The 18,566-nt window shown below is 46.4% G+C and overlaps 1 protein-coding gene across 2 annotated transcripts in view; it reads left to right on the top strand.

Moving 5' to 3' along the window:
• Positions 1-17,704, top strand: part of LOC311494203 (nuclear receptor coactivator 3-like) — a 58,856-nt gene extending 41,152 nt beyond the window's left edge. Inside the window, exons 4-23 of one of the 2 annotated variants that reach the window (XM_084553128.1) lie at positions 383-543; positions 2,477-2,577; positions 2,676-2,850; positions 5,209-5,391; positions 6,078-6,164; positions 6,277-6,417; positions 6,761-6,908; positions 7,232-7,764; positions 7,870-8,984; positions 9,092-9,224; positions 9,894-10,052; positions 10,294-10,524; positions 11,281-11,386; positions 11,508-11,679; positions 11,995-12,321; positions 12,755-12,853; positions 13,696-13,948; positions 14,153-14,330; positions 14,447-14,650; positions 15,098-17,704. In XM_084553128.1, the coding sequence (XP_084409254.1) occupies positions 383-543; positions 2,477-2,577; positions 2,676-2,850; positions 5,209-5,391; positions 6,078-6,164; positions 6,277-6,417; positions 6,761-6,908; positions 7,232-7,764; positions 7,870-8,984; positions 9,092-9,224; positions 9,894-10,052; positions 10,294-10,524; positions 11,281-11,386; positions 11,508-11,679; positions 11,995-12,321; positions 12,755-12,853; positions 13,696-13,948; positions 14,153-14,330; positions 14,447-14,609 (4,465 nt within the window). In that variant the 3' untranslated portion in view covers positions 14,610-14,650; positions 15,098-17,704. Of the gene's footprint in view, positions 1-382; positions 544-2,476; positions 2,578-2,675; positions 2,851-5,208; positions 5,392-6,077; positions 6,165-6,276; positions 6,418-6,760; positions 6,909-7,231; positions 7,765-7,869; positions 8,985-9,091; positions 9,225-9,893; positions 10,053-10,293; positions 10,525-11,280; positions 11,387-11,507; positions 11,680-11,994; positions 12,322-12,754; positions 12,854-13,695; positions 13,949-14,152; positions 14,651-15,097 lie in introns of both variants that reach the window. The other variant, XR_014699270.1, reaches the window with a different exon arrangement.
• The last annotated feature ends 862 nt before the right edge of the window (positions 17,705-18,566 follow it).

Genomic DNA, 18,566 nt, shown 5'->3' with positions numbered 1-18,566 from the left:
TATGCCGATGTCTACCCAGGAGAGATTAGCAGTCACACTGCGAATATTAGCAACTGGGAGCTCACAGAGTGGCCGTTAGCATTTCCACTTTTCTGCATTGACCACGGCCACTTCCAATTTCTGGCCAATCACAGAATAGTTGCAGGACACTGCACAAGAAAAAAGTTCTGCCCGTTTGATGTGTCGAGAACACGGTGCGAGAACAAACTTCTTGCTTCTTGCAGAGCATGTAAAAAGGTGCAAGCTTACAGTTACCAGCTCTTTTTGCGACCATCGTTCTCCAACTACATTAAATTTTGCTGGACCAGCTCATTGAAGACAGATTTTAGTAGTGAGTAGTTGGGCAGTGTTGGCTTTAATCTCTCCACGTTGCCCCCTGCAGGTGTGAGAGGAAGCGACGGGAGCAGGAGAGCAAATACATCGAGGAGCTGGCGGAGCTGATCTCCGCCAACCTCAGCGACATCGACACCTTCAACGTCAAGCCAGACAAATGTGCCATCCTCAAAGAGACGGTGCGCCAGATCCGCCAGATCAAAGAGCAGGGTGAGTGGACACAGTTGTCTGAAACCGTGAAGGCTACTCATGGCTGGAGACGGACAGGTGCACTGCAACACGGGAGGTTGTAGAGAAGTGTCTGTAGAAACATTGGGGAAGGTGTTGAGGAGAGAGAGGCAGCACAGATAGTGGGGGTTAGTATGCACGTACACACACACACACACACACACACACACACACACACACACACACATGCAGACACGCCTCCTCTGAGCCCAGGTGCAAGGACAAATCAGTCATTCATCTCCCACAAATTTCACAGCCCTAACTGTTTATGTTTGGGTGGAAACATGGGCACTGCTTTGTGAACCTGTCACTCTTGTATATGTGTGGTGTCCGTGTGTGTGTGTATTATGGCCCTGCACAGCTGTGTGCTGGCCTCGCCAGGGGCTGTTTAATTGGACGCTTGCAGGTAATCACATGCCCATTCATTCTGCTGAACTGCCAAATTATTAGCTCAGTTACATCTGCTGTTGTCACAGTTCTGTCTCCATTATGCGTCGGTCATTTCTGCAGCAAACCATTCAGAAAGCTGCAGGCTGAGATGTTTGCTTTGCAGACGCAGCTTCAGTGCACACACTGACATTTTAACTCCGGGATTCAGACGCGTGTCAGTATGAATTTTTCCATTCAAGGTGAATTTCAGGAGATCAGGGGGCAGAGCCGGTGGTGAATTTTGTTCGTTCTTGTTTCTGCTCGGCTCAGTCAGTGTCTGCCACCTCAACAGGAAGGGGAAGAGGCTACAGCTGGCCCTGACTGGCTGCTGACTGGTTTCCATAGTTACAGGAAGTGAAGACAGAAATGACACGGGCGTTTAGACTCGTCTCTCGCTTTCTACCTGTTCCTCTTCTCCTTGTCTCACTTTCAGTTGCTCTTACTGTCAGTTTTCCTTCTGCTCTTTTCTCCATCAATCATTCCTGTTTTTCTTCTCGCTTGGATTCAACATTATTCTGCTCTTCTTTTTCCGCTTCCCTGCTTTTTTTCCCCCCTCGTGTCTCATCTGTATTGCAGCACAATGAGTTGCAGTAACTTCAGGTTTGCTTCCAGCATCTTAAGATATTGAATGAACTGATGGAGCGCTGCCTCTCTCTTTCCATCTCTCTCATTCTCTGTTTATGTCTCATTCTCTTTCCTCTCGGTCCTTCTCTATCTAACTTCACAATGCCCGGCTGTAGACAGCGATGGCTTTTTTTTTTTTTTTCTTTCTTTGTGTGAGTATCTGTGCCCCTTGGGAGCTAATCAGATATAATCATTCCTGTAGCCGAGCAGCCCCCTCCTCTTTCACAGACCAAGACCCGCATTAATACAACAACCAAAACACTATCTGTTTTTCCCAGTGTTGTCCCCGTCCACATTCCTCTGTCTCAACCCCGGACCTTACCGTCTCCCTCTTTCTCTCTCCGCCCCCCCTCGCTCCCCCCTCAGCCTTAGCCCCTCCATTAATTCAGGTGTCTCAGCTCCTGCCCCTGCACCATTACAGCTTCCAGAGCCGCTCTAGCTCTCTCCCGCTCTCTCTCTCCCAGCCCCAGCCTACCAGACAGTCTCTCACAGTCTGACACTGAATATAAAGCATGAGGACGGCAGCTACCTGCTCCACATGCACCCAGCCCTCTACTCCTCCTGATGGGCTCTTCGCAGAAACCTGCCTACGTCCGTCTCCCTCCTCACCTGTAGTTTTAAATCAAAAAAAAAAAGGAAAAAAAAAAAAGTGAAGCTTGAGAAACGCTGCCCCCTGCTGGTGCAGCCACTGTAGTGGATGACTGTCAGTTTCCTCGAGTTTCAGGTATCGTGGCTCTCACCTTGTGTTTCTCCTTTGCTCTTTTTTTTTTTTTTCTTTGCAGGCAGCTGGGCTTGAAGTGGCTGTTTGTGATGTTTTTGCTAATGTGTCTCCTCTTTTTGCTTGCCCTTCCCTCTGCTGCAGGAAAAGCATCATCCAACGACGACGACGTTCAGAAGTCAGATGTGTCCTCAACCGGTCAGGGGGTCATCGACAAGGATCACCTGGGGCCGCTTCTGCTGCAGGTGAGCCCAGCTCTCCTCGCTTGTCAACCAGTCAGTGTTACTCACGTTCTGATTGGCCGGCCGGCTGATGGTTGACTTCTTGTCTCTGCGTTTGCCAGGCTCTGGACGGCTTCCTGTTCGTGGTGAACCGAGAGGGCAGCATCGTGTTCGTGTCGGACAACGTGACGCAGTACCTGCAGTACAAACAGGAGGAGCTCATCAACACCAGCGTGTACAACATTCTCCATGAGGACGACAGGGAGGAGTTTCACAAGAACTTGCCCAAGACCAACAGTGAGAAACGCACACACACGCACACACACGCACACAGATACACTCACAGGGAAGCTAAACCTGCTTGACGTCTTCCACGGGCCGAGCTATATAAAACTAACTTTGAGAGGTTACAACAACTCTGCGCACATGTCAGCGTAAACTCTCTTGCTTATTTATTCAAGCTCCTCCTGTCTTTACTCCATCACTTGTTATAATGAGAAGCTCCTGGGAAGCCCGTTCATGTGCATGAGAGATATTCAGAAACACACGCACACACACACACACATATATACATACACACCTGACAAAACACACGTGTACACACAGGAGCACCCACCCACTCGGTGCTAAGCAGGCAGAGCGTAGCGCAGCTGTCAGTCACACTCAGTGGTCCAGACAGTGTAAAACAGGCCCGAGCTCTATTCAGATCCCGTGGCAGCCATCTGGAAACTACATACTGCTGAATAATGCACCTCCACACTTTCCTCTGTGTTTGCATGTGTACGTCTCATTGTCAGTGATGGAGGAAGTTTTCAGACTTAATACTTCTACTGTTGTGCTGTAGTTGATTGTGGTGGGGCTGAAAAAACAGCTTATATGTTCATTATGGATTCATTTCAATTAACCGGTTGTTTGTTTGTAAAATTTCCAGAAAGAGTAAGAATAAGTGACACTTATTTTCATCCAAACCTCAATATATATGTATTTTTTTAATATTAAATAACTGAAATGAAATTTGAGAGGAAATATTTCAACATTTTACATGATTAATGGTGAAACACAATAGGAGAGTAAATGTCCCTTTCTCGTATTCTAGTTATTGTCTATGTTTATACGTCTATGTCAGTCATATTTTCAGGGTGCTAGGTGTGTGTGTGTGTGTGTGTATGAAAGCCCATGAGTATTTGCACAGAGCCCTATTTATAAAGCCTATTAATTATGGATACATGTGCTGAACTGAACCTGCTACTCGATTAACTCCGCACTAATGTTCCTAAGCAGCGGCGGCTCCGACATGTCATCGACACGTTCTCTCACTTACTCAGCCTCTTCCCCTGCACGCCCCCTTTATCCGCTCACTCTCTTCATCTTTTAAGACTCATCTTTATCTACTTTTCGTCTGAGCGTCCCTCGCGCCTCTCTCAACTCTCTCTTTCTCGGCCTCATTCATACTTAATATGGCTGCCTACTAAGATGAATATTGTGGTTGTCTGTTCCTCAACCTGCCTCTCTCTCTCTCTCTCTCTCTCTCTCTCTCTCTCTCTCTCTCTCTCTCTCTCTCTCTCTCTCTCTCTCTCTCTCTCTCTCTCTCTCTCTCTCTCTCTCTCTCTCTCTCTCTCTCTCTCTCTCTCTCTCTCTCTCTCTCTCTCTGCTCTCCCACCCCTCATTGTGTCTCGCTCCACTGCTCTGCCCCTTCATTATCTTTTGGGCCTGTGAATGAAATGCGCTCTCGCTGCACATTCCTGTGGGATGACCACTGACCATGCCATCTACAGTTTAAACACACACACACAAACGCCCAAAAAACACACGTATACCAACAGAAACGGGCGTACACTTGTGCACAAAAGTGAGCTTTTGTTGTTGGCTTGTGTGTTTTTGACCTCTCAGTCTTGCCTCGCTGTTGACTAATTGTGTCTGAGGGGAGATGTCGACCCCAGCGAATGCTGTTTTTTTTTTTTTTTTGTCGAGGAGTGGAGGAAACCCAAGGCCTTGTTAAATCACCTCTCACTATCACACAACCTCTCCCCGCCACTGCCTTCCCACCCCCACAGCCTGTCTCGCTCTCCTGGGTCCTCTCTTGTATCCTCCCCGCACCTGCCAGACAGAAACCTCCGGCCAGCTCAAGGCCCCGATAAGGCTTCGCACAGACCTTGGAGGACAGTCAGATGTCTCTCTGAAGTTTGCCTCCCCGTTCCCTCTCTCTTTCTGCCTCTGCCTGTGAAGGTGACCCCGTCTAGATGTGTGTGTGTGCGTGCCGTGATGAGGAGTCAGGGTCTAAATGAGGATAGATGGCTGAGTGTCCCTGGCCCCTGCCCACTGCAGAGCAGACCGAGAGGGAGAGATATTGGAAATCGACACCTTGGCTACATTAATCCCATGGTCCATTTAGCCAGGGATCCGAACAGCAGGAGAGGTTTCTGCTTCTCCATATAAGAGGGACATGTTGCCGTGTGGTTTGTTTGTTTGTTTGGTTTGTCCTCCTGTTTGTGTGTGTGTGTGCGTGTCTGTGGCAGGATAGGGTGTGAGCTGTTTGTGATATTTGATTACATGCCGATCCATTCATAGCCGTGTGCGGTTTTCAGTCCCAGAAGCTTCACGCTTATTCAACTCCCAAGTGTAAATTTCTTTTTGTCGATGTGCTTTTTTTCTTAGTAAATGGAGTGTCGTGGGGAGGCGAGGCAGCCCGACAGAAGAGTCACACCTTCACTTGCCGGATGCTGGTCAAATTTGGCCATGCCCACGGCCCCATGGAGGAGGGGCCAGGAGGGCCCCGCTACGAGACCATGCAGTGTTTTGCTCTCACCCAGCCCAAGGCCATGATTGAGGAGGGGGAAGGTAGGGGGAGCCAGCCATGTTCATATAAGTCCCCCTACACTCACAAATATTTGGCTTACAGTTGCCTGCCCTGGATCTCTTGTTTCCATTGGCTAAACTAACATAACAATTGCACATTCATAGATTCTCTTCAATATTTCACAGAGGCAGATGGAGGCGATTTATTTTGTTACACGGTAAACACATATCAGGCTCAAATTATTATTCCATATCCTTATAACATGTCTTGGGGGATCTTTAAAAGTGAGTAAAAATCTGAAATAAACAGCTAAAATGAAACATAATTAGATTAAATAAAACAAAACAAAAAACAAGAGAATCTCTGTAGCTTAACCATTTCTTGTTGTTTCTCACTTAGAGGGTCCCGGGTAGATAATTAGCCTATTGTTTGCTTTTCTCCCTATTTTTCTCTTTAATTGCCAGAAGCGATGTGCATCACAAATTTAAAACATGTTTCCATTTAGAAGAACGCAATTTTGGTTGCGTGGGGATAAGAAACACTGACAAACAGCAGCAAAGACTCCCACGTTGCATCTATTTATGATATTAATGTGGGGCTGTTCCTCTCGACTACGCCCGTCTAACATTCCCTCTGTTCAGTAGTGCAAACATTTTCATGTCTCTGATGTTAGCTTTAACTAATCTGCTCTTCTGTAAAACTCTAAAAGCTCTCCTTTCACCTACAGACCTTCAGTCATGTATGATCTGTGTGGCCCGTCGGGTGACAGCCATGGAGAGAACAGAGAGTTTCAATACCCGGCATGAGCTCTCAGGTGAGGAGCCGCACTCTCACCAAACAAACTGGCCGTGATGTTCACTCTTTATCCGTGAACGGGTTTGACTCACTCCTCCCTCCACTTGTCCTCCTTCTGTCCTCCCCGGCAGGTAAACTGATTCAGATCGACCAGAACTCTCTGCGAGCGTCGATGCGTCCGGGCTGGGAGGACCTGCTGAGGCGTTGCATTCAGATGTTCCTTCAGCACAGTGACGGCCAGCCCTGGTCGCACAAACGCCACTACCATGAGGGTGCGTCACACATGGACACTCGCACAGATGGAATCGGCTGCTACTTTAAAGTTTGCGAATAAATTTTCGTTTAAATCTGCGATAAAAGATCTGGGGGCAAAGGCGTGAGGATGTCGCTGCGTTTGAATCTCAATGAGGCACACAAACACACGCGCGCACACCTCATGCATTAGTATTTCAATATTGATCTCATGAATAAGAATGTCTGAGCGCTACCACATTGATCTCCGTTGTAATCACAGAGTTGGTTTCCACACAAAGGCAGTGATTGATGACCTTTGTTATCAGTTCAGTGTTCGGTTCAGTCGGGGTGTGTAATCCTTCGTTTTATCTGCCTGTGCAGCCTTTCTTCAGGGTCACGCCGAGACGCCCCTGTACCGCTTCTCCCTGTCTGACGGCACTCCGGTCACAGCCCAGACCAAGAGCAAACTCTACCGGCACCCCATGAGCAACGAGCCACAAGGATTCATCTCCACTCACCTACTACAGAGGTCAGAAACTGAGAATACATACACTGCATTCAGTTCAAACTCTGAAAGGTATGTGTCATTTATTGAATTGACAAAAAAAGCCCTTCCAGTGTGTCTATGAAGGCAGCCAAGGCATTCATGCCATATAAATAGCTCAAGTAGCAGCTGAAGTAGCTTTTATGCTACGACATCTTGTCAACAGTGAGCAGCCTCACACAGGAACTCGTCTTTACTTGCATTCATCCTGAGGTTTACAGTCTTGGAGAGGTTATTGTCACGGATGCAGCATTTTGAAGGTTTCTGCATGTTTTTTCAAATCCAGTTGTCCTTCTCCTTCAACACAGGGAACCGAATGGTTACCGCTCTGCGCCAGGTGGGAACATGATGCCCAACACTATGCGACAACAAGCCATGGGAGGCCCCAACCCAAACGCCCAAATGAACGTGAACGCCGGCGGGGGAATGGGCGTGGGGGGCATGGGCAGCATGAACAGCATGAACAGAGGCTTTGGCATGAATGAGCAGGGCCACATGGGCCACATGGGTCCGATGGGAGGTGGCTCTATGTATGGAGGCAGTGGAGGGGGCGGAGGTGGTGGCATGGGCAACCGCATGATGCAGATGAATCAGATGGGGCAAATGAATCAGGTGGGGCATATGAATCAGATGAATCAGATGGGTCCCATGAATCACCCGGGCCAAGGCATGCAGCAGCATGCACAGCAGCCCCCGTTTCAGAGCAGCGGTGGGTTTGGGCTCAGTGGGATGAACAGCCCCTCAGGTAGTCCCAGAATGGGGGCCCCCCAGCAAGGACTCCTGATGTCTCCACGGAACCGAGGGAGCCCAAAGATGGGCAACAACCAGTTCTCACCTGGAGGTAAGTCTGTCAGTGTTCTGTAACTTAGCATCAGCATCATGCGTTAAGTGACTGTCTTGCTTGGTTGTATTAACAGGAGGTTTATGAGATTTCTTTCTGTTTCAGGCATGCACTCTCCTATGAGTGGCATTGGCAGTGGTGGAGGAAGCGGGGGGAGCACCACTACCTTCTCCAGCAGCTCCCTGAACGCCCTACAAGCCATCAGTGAAGGAGTAGGGAGCTCTCTCCCCTCCACCCTGACATCTCCCTCGCCAGCCCACAAACCAGACAGCTCTCCCAGCATCCACTCCTCCTCTAACTCCCAGCCCAGTCAGCCAGCCAAACCAGTTCAGGATGGCTCCAAAAGCCCAGCAGGAGGCTTAGGGCCTGGATCCAGTGACCATCACCACCCCATGCACCATCACCACCACCATCAGCATCCCCCTGCTGAGAGTTCTGCAGACCGACCAGACAGCCAGGCAGCTTCAGCGACTAAAGAGTCTGGAGAGGGAAGCAATGAGGCGGGGGTGGCGAGCTCTGAACCTCCACGGAGGGTGCCAGACAGCAAGGGGCATAAGAAGTTGCTGCAGTTGCTAACATCCCCAACTGAGGAGCTGGGAATTGGTGGGAGCGGGCCAGCAGGGCCCCCTGTACCACCTCCACCACCACCAGCCAGCAGCACTGCTGCAGGCGCAGACAGTAAGGACGCCCCTGGAGGCATGACTAGCCCCTCATCCACTGGGGTCTCCTCCTCATCTTCAGCCACCGCCAATGCAGGCCAGGCTAACTGTCCAGGGGGCGTGTCAGCAACAATGTCATCAGCCCACTACACAGGTTCACTGCAAGAGAAGCACAAGATCCTCCACAAGCTTCTTCAGAACGGCAATACTCCAGATGAAGTGGCTAAGATCACAGCCGAGGCTACAGGAAAGGTGTCACTCGGAGGCCAGGAGGGCGGAGAGGCTGGAACAGGTGGGTCAGGGGCTGGGTCAGGCCCTGCATTGATCACGGACCCCAAACAGGAGCAGCATAGTCCCAAGAAGGAGAAGACCCATGCGCTCCTTCACTACCTCCTCAACAAGGATGATTCCAAAGAGCCAGTGGATGTCAAGCCCAAACTAGAAGAGCTAGAGGGGAAGGGACCTCCAGGGGCCACTGGCGGCCCGCCACGTAGCGGACCTGGACCTGGCCCTGCACCCGATCATCCTGAAAGCAAGATCAAGTCAGAACCACCAGATGACGTAAGATTATCTCTGAATTTGTCTTTCCTTGACTTTTAACTTTGTCTCTGGGCTTCATCTGGATGATATTTATCTAATGACTGATTTGGGTTATTTTTAATGTCCAGTTGCACAATCTGGAGTCCATCCTTGGGGATCTGAGGGGTTCAAGCTCTGACTTTTACCCAGACCAGGCTGGAGGTGGAGGGGCAAACGACACAGGAAACAAACCACAGGGTTGCCTTGACGACAGCCTGCAGAGTAAGTGATTCAAGAATCAAAGCCTATGAGACGTGACAGTCACACACAGGGTAGAGGAAGATATTAATACAAAGTCCATCATATTCCGTCCCTCTGTTTTGTTTCACCCAAAGTACAGGTGTCACTATTTTCCGTTTCTTCTCAGCGGTGGTGGTTTAGAGGTGTAGTGACGTTTATTCCTCCGCTTTGCATCACACACTGTGTCAAGAAATACAACTTTAAATATAAAAGCTGACTCTTCAGTGGAACAGTAATTACAGATTGATGGGATTTGTTTATCGATGATAAAGGCTGTTTAAAAGTGCTTCACAGCTGTAATGAATACCATGAAAAATGCAGTTATATCCCCAATGATGAATAAATGATGATTCATAAGACCACAGTGGGAAGGCTGCAGAGGTGAGTGGGTTTATTACTTCAGTCTGTGGAAAAGTGCACAAAATATGTATTATAATATATATATTACAAAAGTTATATTTTTTTGAAAGAAACGTGTATTTGATTTGTTTGCTGTATTTTTCAGTGGCTGAATTCAGTTTATTTAATAGGCTGTACATGTTTTTTGAAAAGCCGAAAATAGTATTTTCCCCCATAACACCAACTACAACTTTCATGCCTCACAGACATCTCAATAAGGTCCCTACTGTTTTCTTTGCTTGTTGTGTACAGGGAGTCCAGGCATGGGTCCGGGACCTCGGGGGCACTTTCAAAGGGCCATGTCCATGGACGGGAAGCCTCCTGGTGGGCCTGGAGGAGGAGGAAGACGCCCCATGCTTATAAAGCAGGAGAACATGATGGGCAGCCCAGACGGGTACCCAGGAAACATGGGTGTGTGTTTAAATGGCCTAGCATTTATATTCTCTGCACATTTCCACATTTCACTTCCTCCTTCCTTCACTTTTTAAGTTTTTTTTAAAGAGAATCTTATCTCCAGTTGTTTCTTTTCACCTACATGATAACCTTACAACATCAGAAAAAAAAAAGTTGATATATTTAAGAAACTTCTTGTTAAAAATACAACCCTTTGGTGATCCTGACACAAGCATATCTGGTGTTTCTGTATCACCAGGACCAATGAGTAGAGGCATGGTTCCTCAGAGGTCTCCCATGGGGGGCTCAGGGGACTGGGGCATGCCCCGCTCCAGTGCCAGCCCTGTGGGCTCAGCAGGACATCCATCCATGATGCGGCCAGGCATGGAGTACAACAACAACAAAGGCATGATGTCAGGGCCGATGGTCAGCCGCTCCAACAGCGTACCAGGCGCCAGGTCTATGTTGCAGCAACAGCTCATGGATATGGGTACGTGTGTTACACAGCTGCCAGGTGTTGATGGTGTGAAATTATCATGGGCACAGCCATGTGATGATATTAGGGACAAGTGTGACAGTATAAAAAAAGCACCAGCTGTTAACTTCAGCTTAAATACCGTCATCAAATATGTAGTTTCTTCACCATCACCGGGTTTTTAGAATATATGTTTTGGCAGTCAGACTCGGATGAGAAGTGGCATCCTAGATGAAGGTAGCAGATAGGGACAGGACTCTCCAGGAGTCTAGACGCTAGCAATTGGGTTGCAGATAGGCTGGTGGAGATTTCAGTTGAGACTCCCTGATGCAGTGAATCTAAAGAACGGGAACTTGGCTTTGAGAATGCAGGTAAATAAATCACTGGACGACACGATTTTTAAATTGAGAATAAAGAGATAGCAACAGAGTGGGAAAGAAGATGTGATAAACAGAATGGTGTTCCTGAAATATTCCAGACTGCCCACGGAGGGATAGAAACATAACGTGTGAACAGATCTTTACTGAACGTTTCCCTTAACTTCATTCATTCATCAATGCAAACATTTGAAAATTATAACTGAACATTTTAAACTGAGACTGAGACTAACTGATTATTATAGTTCTGCCATGATGACCAGCTGTGAAGTGTAGGCCTTTGACACGAGGCTGCATAAGCTCATACTGATTTGTTTTTGTCCATTTTATTCTCCCTGGAAAACTTTTGGCTTCTGACATTACAAATTAAATGTGTCCTGTCTTTGTGGTTTAGGAGGCTCCGCTGATATGGGCATGGGTATGAGTCCCTTCAGCCAGCAGGGCCAGCCCAACCAGTCCCCCTCCTGGCCAGACACAATGATGGGCATGGAGGGTAACAGGTCAGTTATGCATCCAGCAGTCTCATCCTTCATGGTCTATTTTCAGTCCTTATAAATTGACATGATCTGAAGAGGCAGTTTATAATCAGCCATGTTTTTTTTCTGTGCGTGTGTGTTGTAGACGCCAGTTTGGCAATACCTTGGATGATCTCCTTGTGCCTCCCACCACAAGTGAGGGTCAAAGCGACGAGCGAGCGCTCCTGGACCAGCTGGATTCGTTGTTGAACAATACAGATGGCATCGCTTTGGAGGAGATAGACCGAGCGCTGGGCATTCCAGACCTTGTGAGCCAGGTAGGAAAACGTAAAGTACACGTGGACGAACAACATATTTTTCTAGACGTTTCAAGAAGTGATGTAAAAGGAGAAAACTGCAGTCTGCTGGTCATGACTCACATCGCATAACGTTCGTCTTTGCGTTCAATATTTCAGTCATGACTCACCGTGTTCAGACTGTTCTCTCACTGAAGGCAGATAGAGGAGCCCAGAGGGATCCGTCTGTGCTGCTTAAAAAAAGACAATTACAGAGCCATCCAATTGGAAATGAATCAATTAGATGGAGGAGTTTGACAAACTTTTCCTTTTGTCCTTATGTCCTGTCTTCTCCAGACCCAGGGAGCAGAGCAGCAGCTGGAACATTTTCCAGGGCAGGACCCGTCCATGGTGCTGGATCAGAAGCCTCTCTATGGGCAGGGCTATCCCGGACCCCCCGCCATGCCTATGCAGTCTGGCTACGGGGGGAATCCCATGCCGGGTCAGACCCAACAGGGGGGATTTGGGCCCATGCTGTCACAGATGGGCCAAGGCGGCAGCTTCCCTGGTATGGGTGGAATGGGGGGCATGGGGCATCCTCGTGCCAACATGATGAGACCCAGGATGATGAGTGCCAACAAGCCCATGAGGCTCCAGCTGCAACAGAGGTTACAAGGACAACAAGTAAGATCACACAGAGATTACTGTTTCATTACTTTACATAAAAAGTAGCTTGTGTCTGAGTCATCCCCCTATGGTGAGTCTCATTTTATCAATATACGGAGTAAAATTAGTCTTACAGCCAGGCGAAAGAAAGAAATGTCAGACCCAGTATTATAGATACTAGAAATAAACACACTGGACAGTGGAACATTTATCTACTACAAATGCCTTTTTATCAGTTTAAAACCCTGGGAATCAAGCTGTTGTTACAGCTGAAGAGACGTCTGGTGCATAATTTTTATTACAAAAAATTAATTCATCATGTTTTTCAAGATGCAGAAATAATGCACCATCTGTGTTAGTATGTATAATTAATTTTGAGGGGTAGCAAGAGATGCTTTCTCATCTTAGGTTGAATGTTCCTTATTTTTTTTATTTTATTTTTTTTCCAAAGTTCATGAATCAGACACGGCAGGGCATGGCCATAAAGATGGAGAACCCTGGCGGGAACCCAGGCATGAGGCCTGGCATGCAGCCTGGCATGGGAGCACAGGTACATACGACTTTAATACATGTTCAATATTTAGTCTTATATGACCATTTAAGTCAAGGTATACAACATATACAAAAAACATTGACTACAGTTGTTGATTTTAGTTGCATGCAACAGGTTTGCCCCATATACAGTGTAAAGATAGCCTAGAATCTAGACGCGCCCCTAGCGGCAGCAAATTACATTTGCTTCCAGGGGCAGTCTAGTTACTCTCCGTTGACTTGAGATTTCGAAAAATCCAAGATGTACCGGGCCAATCACGAGTCGGTGGGCGGGCTTAACATGATGACGACTGACCTGCGACCATAAATTCCGTGAATTACGCGTGAATTCCCCATCCTGCTAGAACTACCAGAGCGATGGCTGCTGCTAGCGAACAACTTTCTTTCGAATCGGCTTTGGCCGCCACTCTGAAAGACTTGAAGTTAAGCTTTTCTCTGAGAAAGGAACTCTCTTTTCCATCGCTCTGACTACGTCACCTTCTTCGTTGCTCTGATTGGTTGTAGCGCTATCCTATTGCGTGGAGAGGGAGTTTGAAAGACAACCGTTTATCCCACCCCTCCGGTTGAGCCCTGTCTATGGAGAGTGCCCAGACCCTACATTTAATGTGGGTCTGGCTCGTCAGGCTGGCTCGTCAGGCTAGTGTAAAGATACATTACATCATATATTTGCACCAATAGAAATACTGAGGCATGACTGTACTGTTCATGACTGTGAAGCCCAGTGAGAAGAAGTTACATCTTTATGGATGTATTGTGCCAATTTATTAAATATTTTACAACATTAATATTTGGTTACACCAAAAACATTGTCACATGACAGCCCTCCCTTGTTCTGTGCAGCCGGGCTTCCTAAACGCTCAGATGATGGCTCAGCGCAGCAGGGAGATGGTCACCATGCAGATGAGGAGGCAGCGCATGATGATGCTGATGCAGCAGCAACAACAGCAGCAGGCGGCAGCAGCAGCTGCTGCAGCTGCAGGAGGATTCAGCCCCCCTCCAAACGTCACGGCTCCCGGCGGCATGGACAACCCTATGGGAGGTCCAAACATGGGCCAGCCCGGCCCCCAGCAGTTTGGCTACGGTGGGAACTACGGTGAGTTCACTGACCAGGCGACCAGGCCAACAGAATACTGCTGCCCTCTGGTGGTGGGTTCTTGTTTTACATTTGTCAGAAGGCTTCATTTACATCTCCTTCTCATCAAGATGTCACTTTTTTTATTTATAATATATATTTATTATCGTATCTGTTTTCTGTGGAGCAATGATTGAGCTAAATCATGTTGATTTATCTCTACAGGAATGGGCCAGCAAGGAGATCCTTCTTTCGGCCCATCAGGCGGCAGTCCTCCTAATGCTATGATGCCCGGGCGCCTGGGGCCTCAAAACCCCATGATGCAACAGCACCCACAGGGTGGTCCCATGTACCAGGGTGCTGATATGAAAGGCTGGTCGCAGGGAGGCATGGGGCGCAACAGGTATAACATATGTACTACTTCATTCCTATCTGTCAGACGAGGAGAAAGATGGATGGCTTCAGTTCTTCTCTTCGCCAGTTCAAGCCTAATTCCTTCCTGTCACTCTTCTTCACCAGCTCGTACCCTCAGCAGCAGTTTGGGCAGCAGGGACCTCCGGGGCAGCAGCAGTTTGGGCAGCAGGGGAATCCAGGGCAGTACGGAGGCATGATGATGAACGGGGGCATGCCAGCCAGTGGAGGAGGAGGTCACATGGGCCAGATGGGGGGCAGATGGGTATGAACCCAGTGGTTATGGGACGCATTCCAATGGGGCCTGATCAGGTATGTTGCAAAGGAAAGTAGAGTCAGAATAGTCCTTTAAGTCGATCTTGAAACAATACTTACAACACATGCCTGTGTGTACATTTAAAGTGACTCTGGTAGTTATTGTCCAAAGGTGTCCCGCAGGGGTCTGTTTTTGGTCCTCTCTTATTCACGGCTTACATTTCAGCCACATTGTAATTTTATTGAGATTATTTTTTTAATACACCACAGACTCTTTTCTTAAGATATTGCAAATTCACAGTGTATTATTGAAACATGTCAGATATGTCTTAGAAAAAACGGTTTTGTGTGTTCACATGGTATCAATGCTACTGCCCACACTGACTACTCTTTAGGGTTCTCAAATTGAATTTGTTTCATATCATAACTACCTAGGAAGCTATAATCTCATTTCACTTATCCCTCGCTTCCTTTTTTTCTTTTCCTCCTTTTTTCTTTTCCTAGAAATACTGCTGAGCATCGTGACGGAAGCTTTTGTCTCACTGTGATCATCCAGAGAAGGGACACGGCTGCAGCACTGGAGTGTTTGGACTGTGACCCGCACTGTGTAGTGCTGCACTCACACCAGACGGGGGAGTGAACTTCCCTTCGGACTCACGGCCAGCAGTCTGAGTCTGGCAACCCTAGGAAAAACAGACAGTGTTCACAAAAATCAGAAACACTGTGAATTCTTTAAACGCCTAAAGACAGACAACTCTGTGACTCCTCTCGTAGACTGTAGTTTAATATCCCTCTCTTTATGAGCGGTGTGTGTGCCTCGGTGGACACATGCACCTCTCGCTGGACCAAACGGTGGAGGTGGACAGACGCTCGAATAGACCACATGGACAAAAGACATCCTCTCCTTTGTCGAATGTACCATGAAGCTGCATTCAGATTAAAAATGCGGCATTCCTCTGTTTTTATCCGCCGTCTCTCCGCTGCTCCTGGAGGATCTCTGTAAACGCAGTTCTCGATGACGAGCCATCAGATTGTGACACTCACGTGAATGTCATTACGCAGTAGCACATTGTTTCCGGGACGCCGCTGGGCTAGAGTACGACTGAATTACGTGTTGGCTGATTGCACTTTAAGGAAAAGCCAACATCACAAGGATTGTGGCAATATAGAGGCCTTTACCCAAGAATTAATACATAGCAGCAGACATTTACTGTTTATTTTTCTGTGTGTATTCTCCATGTTTTCCTCTCTGAGTGAAGGAGGCTGTTGATTGGAAATGGGTAAACTTGAGGATCTTTGCTCTTCTAAGTGGGAACCAGTAGAAAGGCAGTAAGCACACATTTTATCCAACAACCTCGTCAGCGGTGCACCGATTTATTACATTTTTAAATGAAACATCTTCTATTAACGTTCAAACCTCCACTTATATTTCTACAGATTCATGAGATGCCGATTTTAGCATTCAAGAGGTAATTTATAATTCAAAACGATGCAGATATTTTGGTTACCTTTGTTTGCAGTGTTGCCACGAGTGGAGAAATAAAACGGATTTGCCGGTTATGAAATTTACATCTGGACTAGCTCACACTGCAAGAGGAAGGTTTCAGTGTGGGATCTCTAGCAATAATCCTTCCTCCTGGTTTTCCTCTGAGGACAAAGCTGAAGTTTACTCAAAGCGACGGTACTGCAGTATTAGCCATGATGTCTTGTTTGGAGCTTTTTCCCCCCTTTCGTCTGTGAATATGAATTGTAAATACGCTTCAAATGTACTATATATAAATATATATATGCTTTTGTAGGTCACATACTGTTTTTGCACAGATTGTAAGGCTTGATATTTAAAAGTGTAATTTTCTTATTCCGTCATAGGTCAGCGTTTTATTTTCAATACTTTAACCATCTGTCAGAAAGTTAAGGGCCTCTTTTTCTAAAGCAGTACGTGTAGATTTTCTGCCACTTTCCTCCTCTCAGAAAGCACTTTTTTTTCTTAATTTCTGATCTTCAAAATCATTAACTGCTCTTTATGTTCTGAGGACATACTATTAGCTAAAGTGGTGCTAGAGGGTAAATTTTCTTTTTTAATAAATTATTTTTCTTTCTTTTGACGAAAAAAAACAAACAACATACGCCTATACAAAAAGAGTTGACACATGATTGTGTTTGGCTTCTAGGGGCCCAGATGTCTTACCAGTATATAGGGTTGACCCCATGCTTCCATTTACGATGTTTCGCTCTCAAGGTTTTTGAATTTTGCTTGTTTGGTCGTTCAGCCTCCGAAACGAGACTTTGGAAAATCAGTCCTGCATTGTAACTGTCTATAAGTCTGTTTGGTTTGTTCACAGATGTTTCAAACTGATGGAAGCAACACAAGAAGGAGTTTAAACCCCAGACTTATCTCATGACAAGTGATTTTTTTTTTTTTTTTTTTTTACATTTGTGTTTCCCTGTATTCCTTATTACTTCCTGTGAAGCTTTTGTTGATAATCTACCTTTGAACACATGCTCAATCCAAAGATTTTCGTTTGTCATTCTGCGGCGTGTAGAAACCGTTCCTGGCGTAGATTGTGCGAGTACTCACGTGTGCTTTTACTGTTGCACATAACCTATAATACACATCAAGCTAAGTATGTTTAATTGCATATATTATACCCCCATCCGTATGAAATAGGGTAGAGACGAGTCTGGTTCTGCTGAGGTGGTTTTTGTTTGTGATTGTTTCTTCCTTTCTGTAGACCTTATGGCCAGTTGAATTGTGGTGCTGCAAACGGTTATTTCACATGAGAATGTTTTTTATTTTTTAAGCTGGAAAGGAGGTTTCATTTATGATTGATGTCATTTATGTCTCTGAATAATAGCCTGGATTTTTTCTTTTTTTCCCTTTTTGATGTCTCAATGAAGAAAAGACTAATCTACAAACATACAAAAAAAAAAAAAAAAGTCTGTTTTGCTTTAAAGGAAAGAAACTCCTCTCGTGCGTCATTGGAGCTAAAGAAAATACAACAAACCACATCTGGGAAACATTCATTCATTAGTACAGGATGTAAAATACTCTTGGATTTTTTTCTTACCTTGTTTCTTGATGTTAATATTGATGTAAATACAAATTTATATTTAAACATTACAATGTCTCGGCTGTGATTATGTATTGTGGGCGCTGCAGCAACAGTCCAGTCTGACCAGAGCCCTCCTGCTGTTTTTACCTTAGCGGTCGAGCCTTTCAAGAGCCCCGAGTGTTTGTTACGATCAGAGGTTCTTCTTGTTTTAGTATAAACTGAAGCATGAGGCTGTGTGAAGAGGGGAGGTAAGTGTGTTATTTTTGTGTGTGTGTGTGTGTGTGTGTGTGTGTGTGTGTGTGTGGATGGGATCTATCATCCTCTGGGGGGGAAATCAGAGTGTGAAGGACATCTGTGGGGACTCAGAAAAAAAAAAAAAAGACCTTCCTCTCGTCTCAGGCTGGTTTCTGTCTGTGACATTCACGTTACCGTCTGCGGCCTCGCTTTCATCTGCTGTTCACTTCCCCCCCTACGTGTGAGCTTTTGTCATTAATCATCCCACCTTCTTCCCTACTCTTAAGGATTTGGCCCCCGGTGAAAAGATCTCACACCCTCCCAGGATGAACCCCGCTGCTACTGTTACTGCACCCAAACCCTGCCACCCCATACATTCATTCATTCATTTGAAATACAGAGTGCTTGTGTGCTATTTGTAACAGAATGAAAGTGTCAGTTTGACTGACTCATTCAGTATTTTCATCTGTCTAGTCCAGACGTTAGACAGTCTTTGTCCTTAATTTCGATTTTGTTTTACTGTAAGGATCATTTTATATCGAAAATACTGCAGTGTTTAGTAACTTCTAGTCAGCAGTGTGGCTCTATCTCAGTCCACCACTTTGGTCCATACTTAAATAGCTCACCAACTACTGTGGATTTCCATGAAATTGGGTGGAGAAATTAATGATTAGCAGTAAAGGGCT

Source organism: Chelon labrosus (assembly GCF_963514085.1).
Source record: "Chelon labrosus genome assembly, chromosome: 10".
In the NCBI taxonomy this organism is placed as follows: Eukaryota; Metazoa; Chordata; class Actinopteri; order Mugiliformes; family Mugilidae; genus Chelon; species Chelon labrosus.
This window is presented reverse-complemented; position numbering and strand designations above follow the sequence as displayed.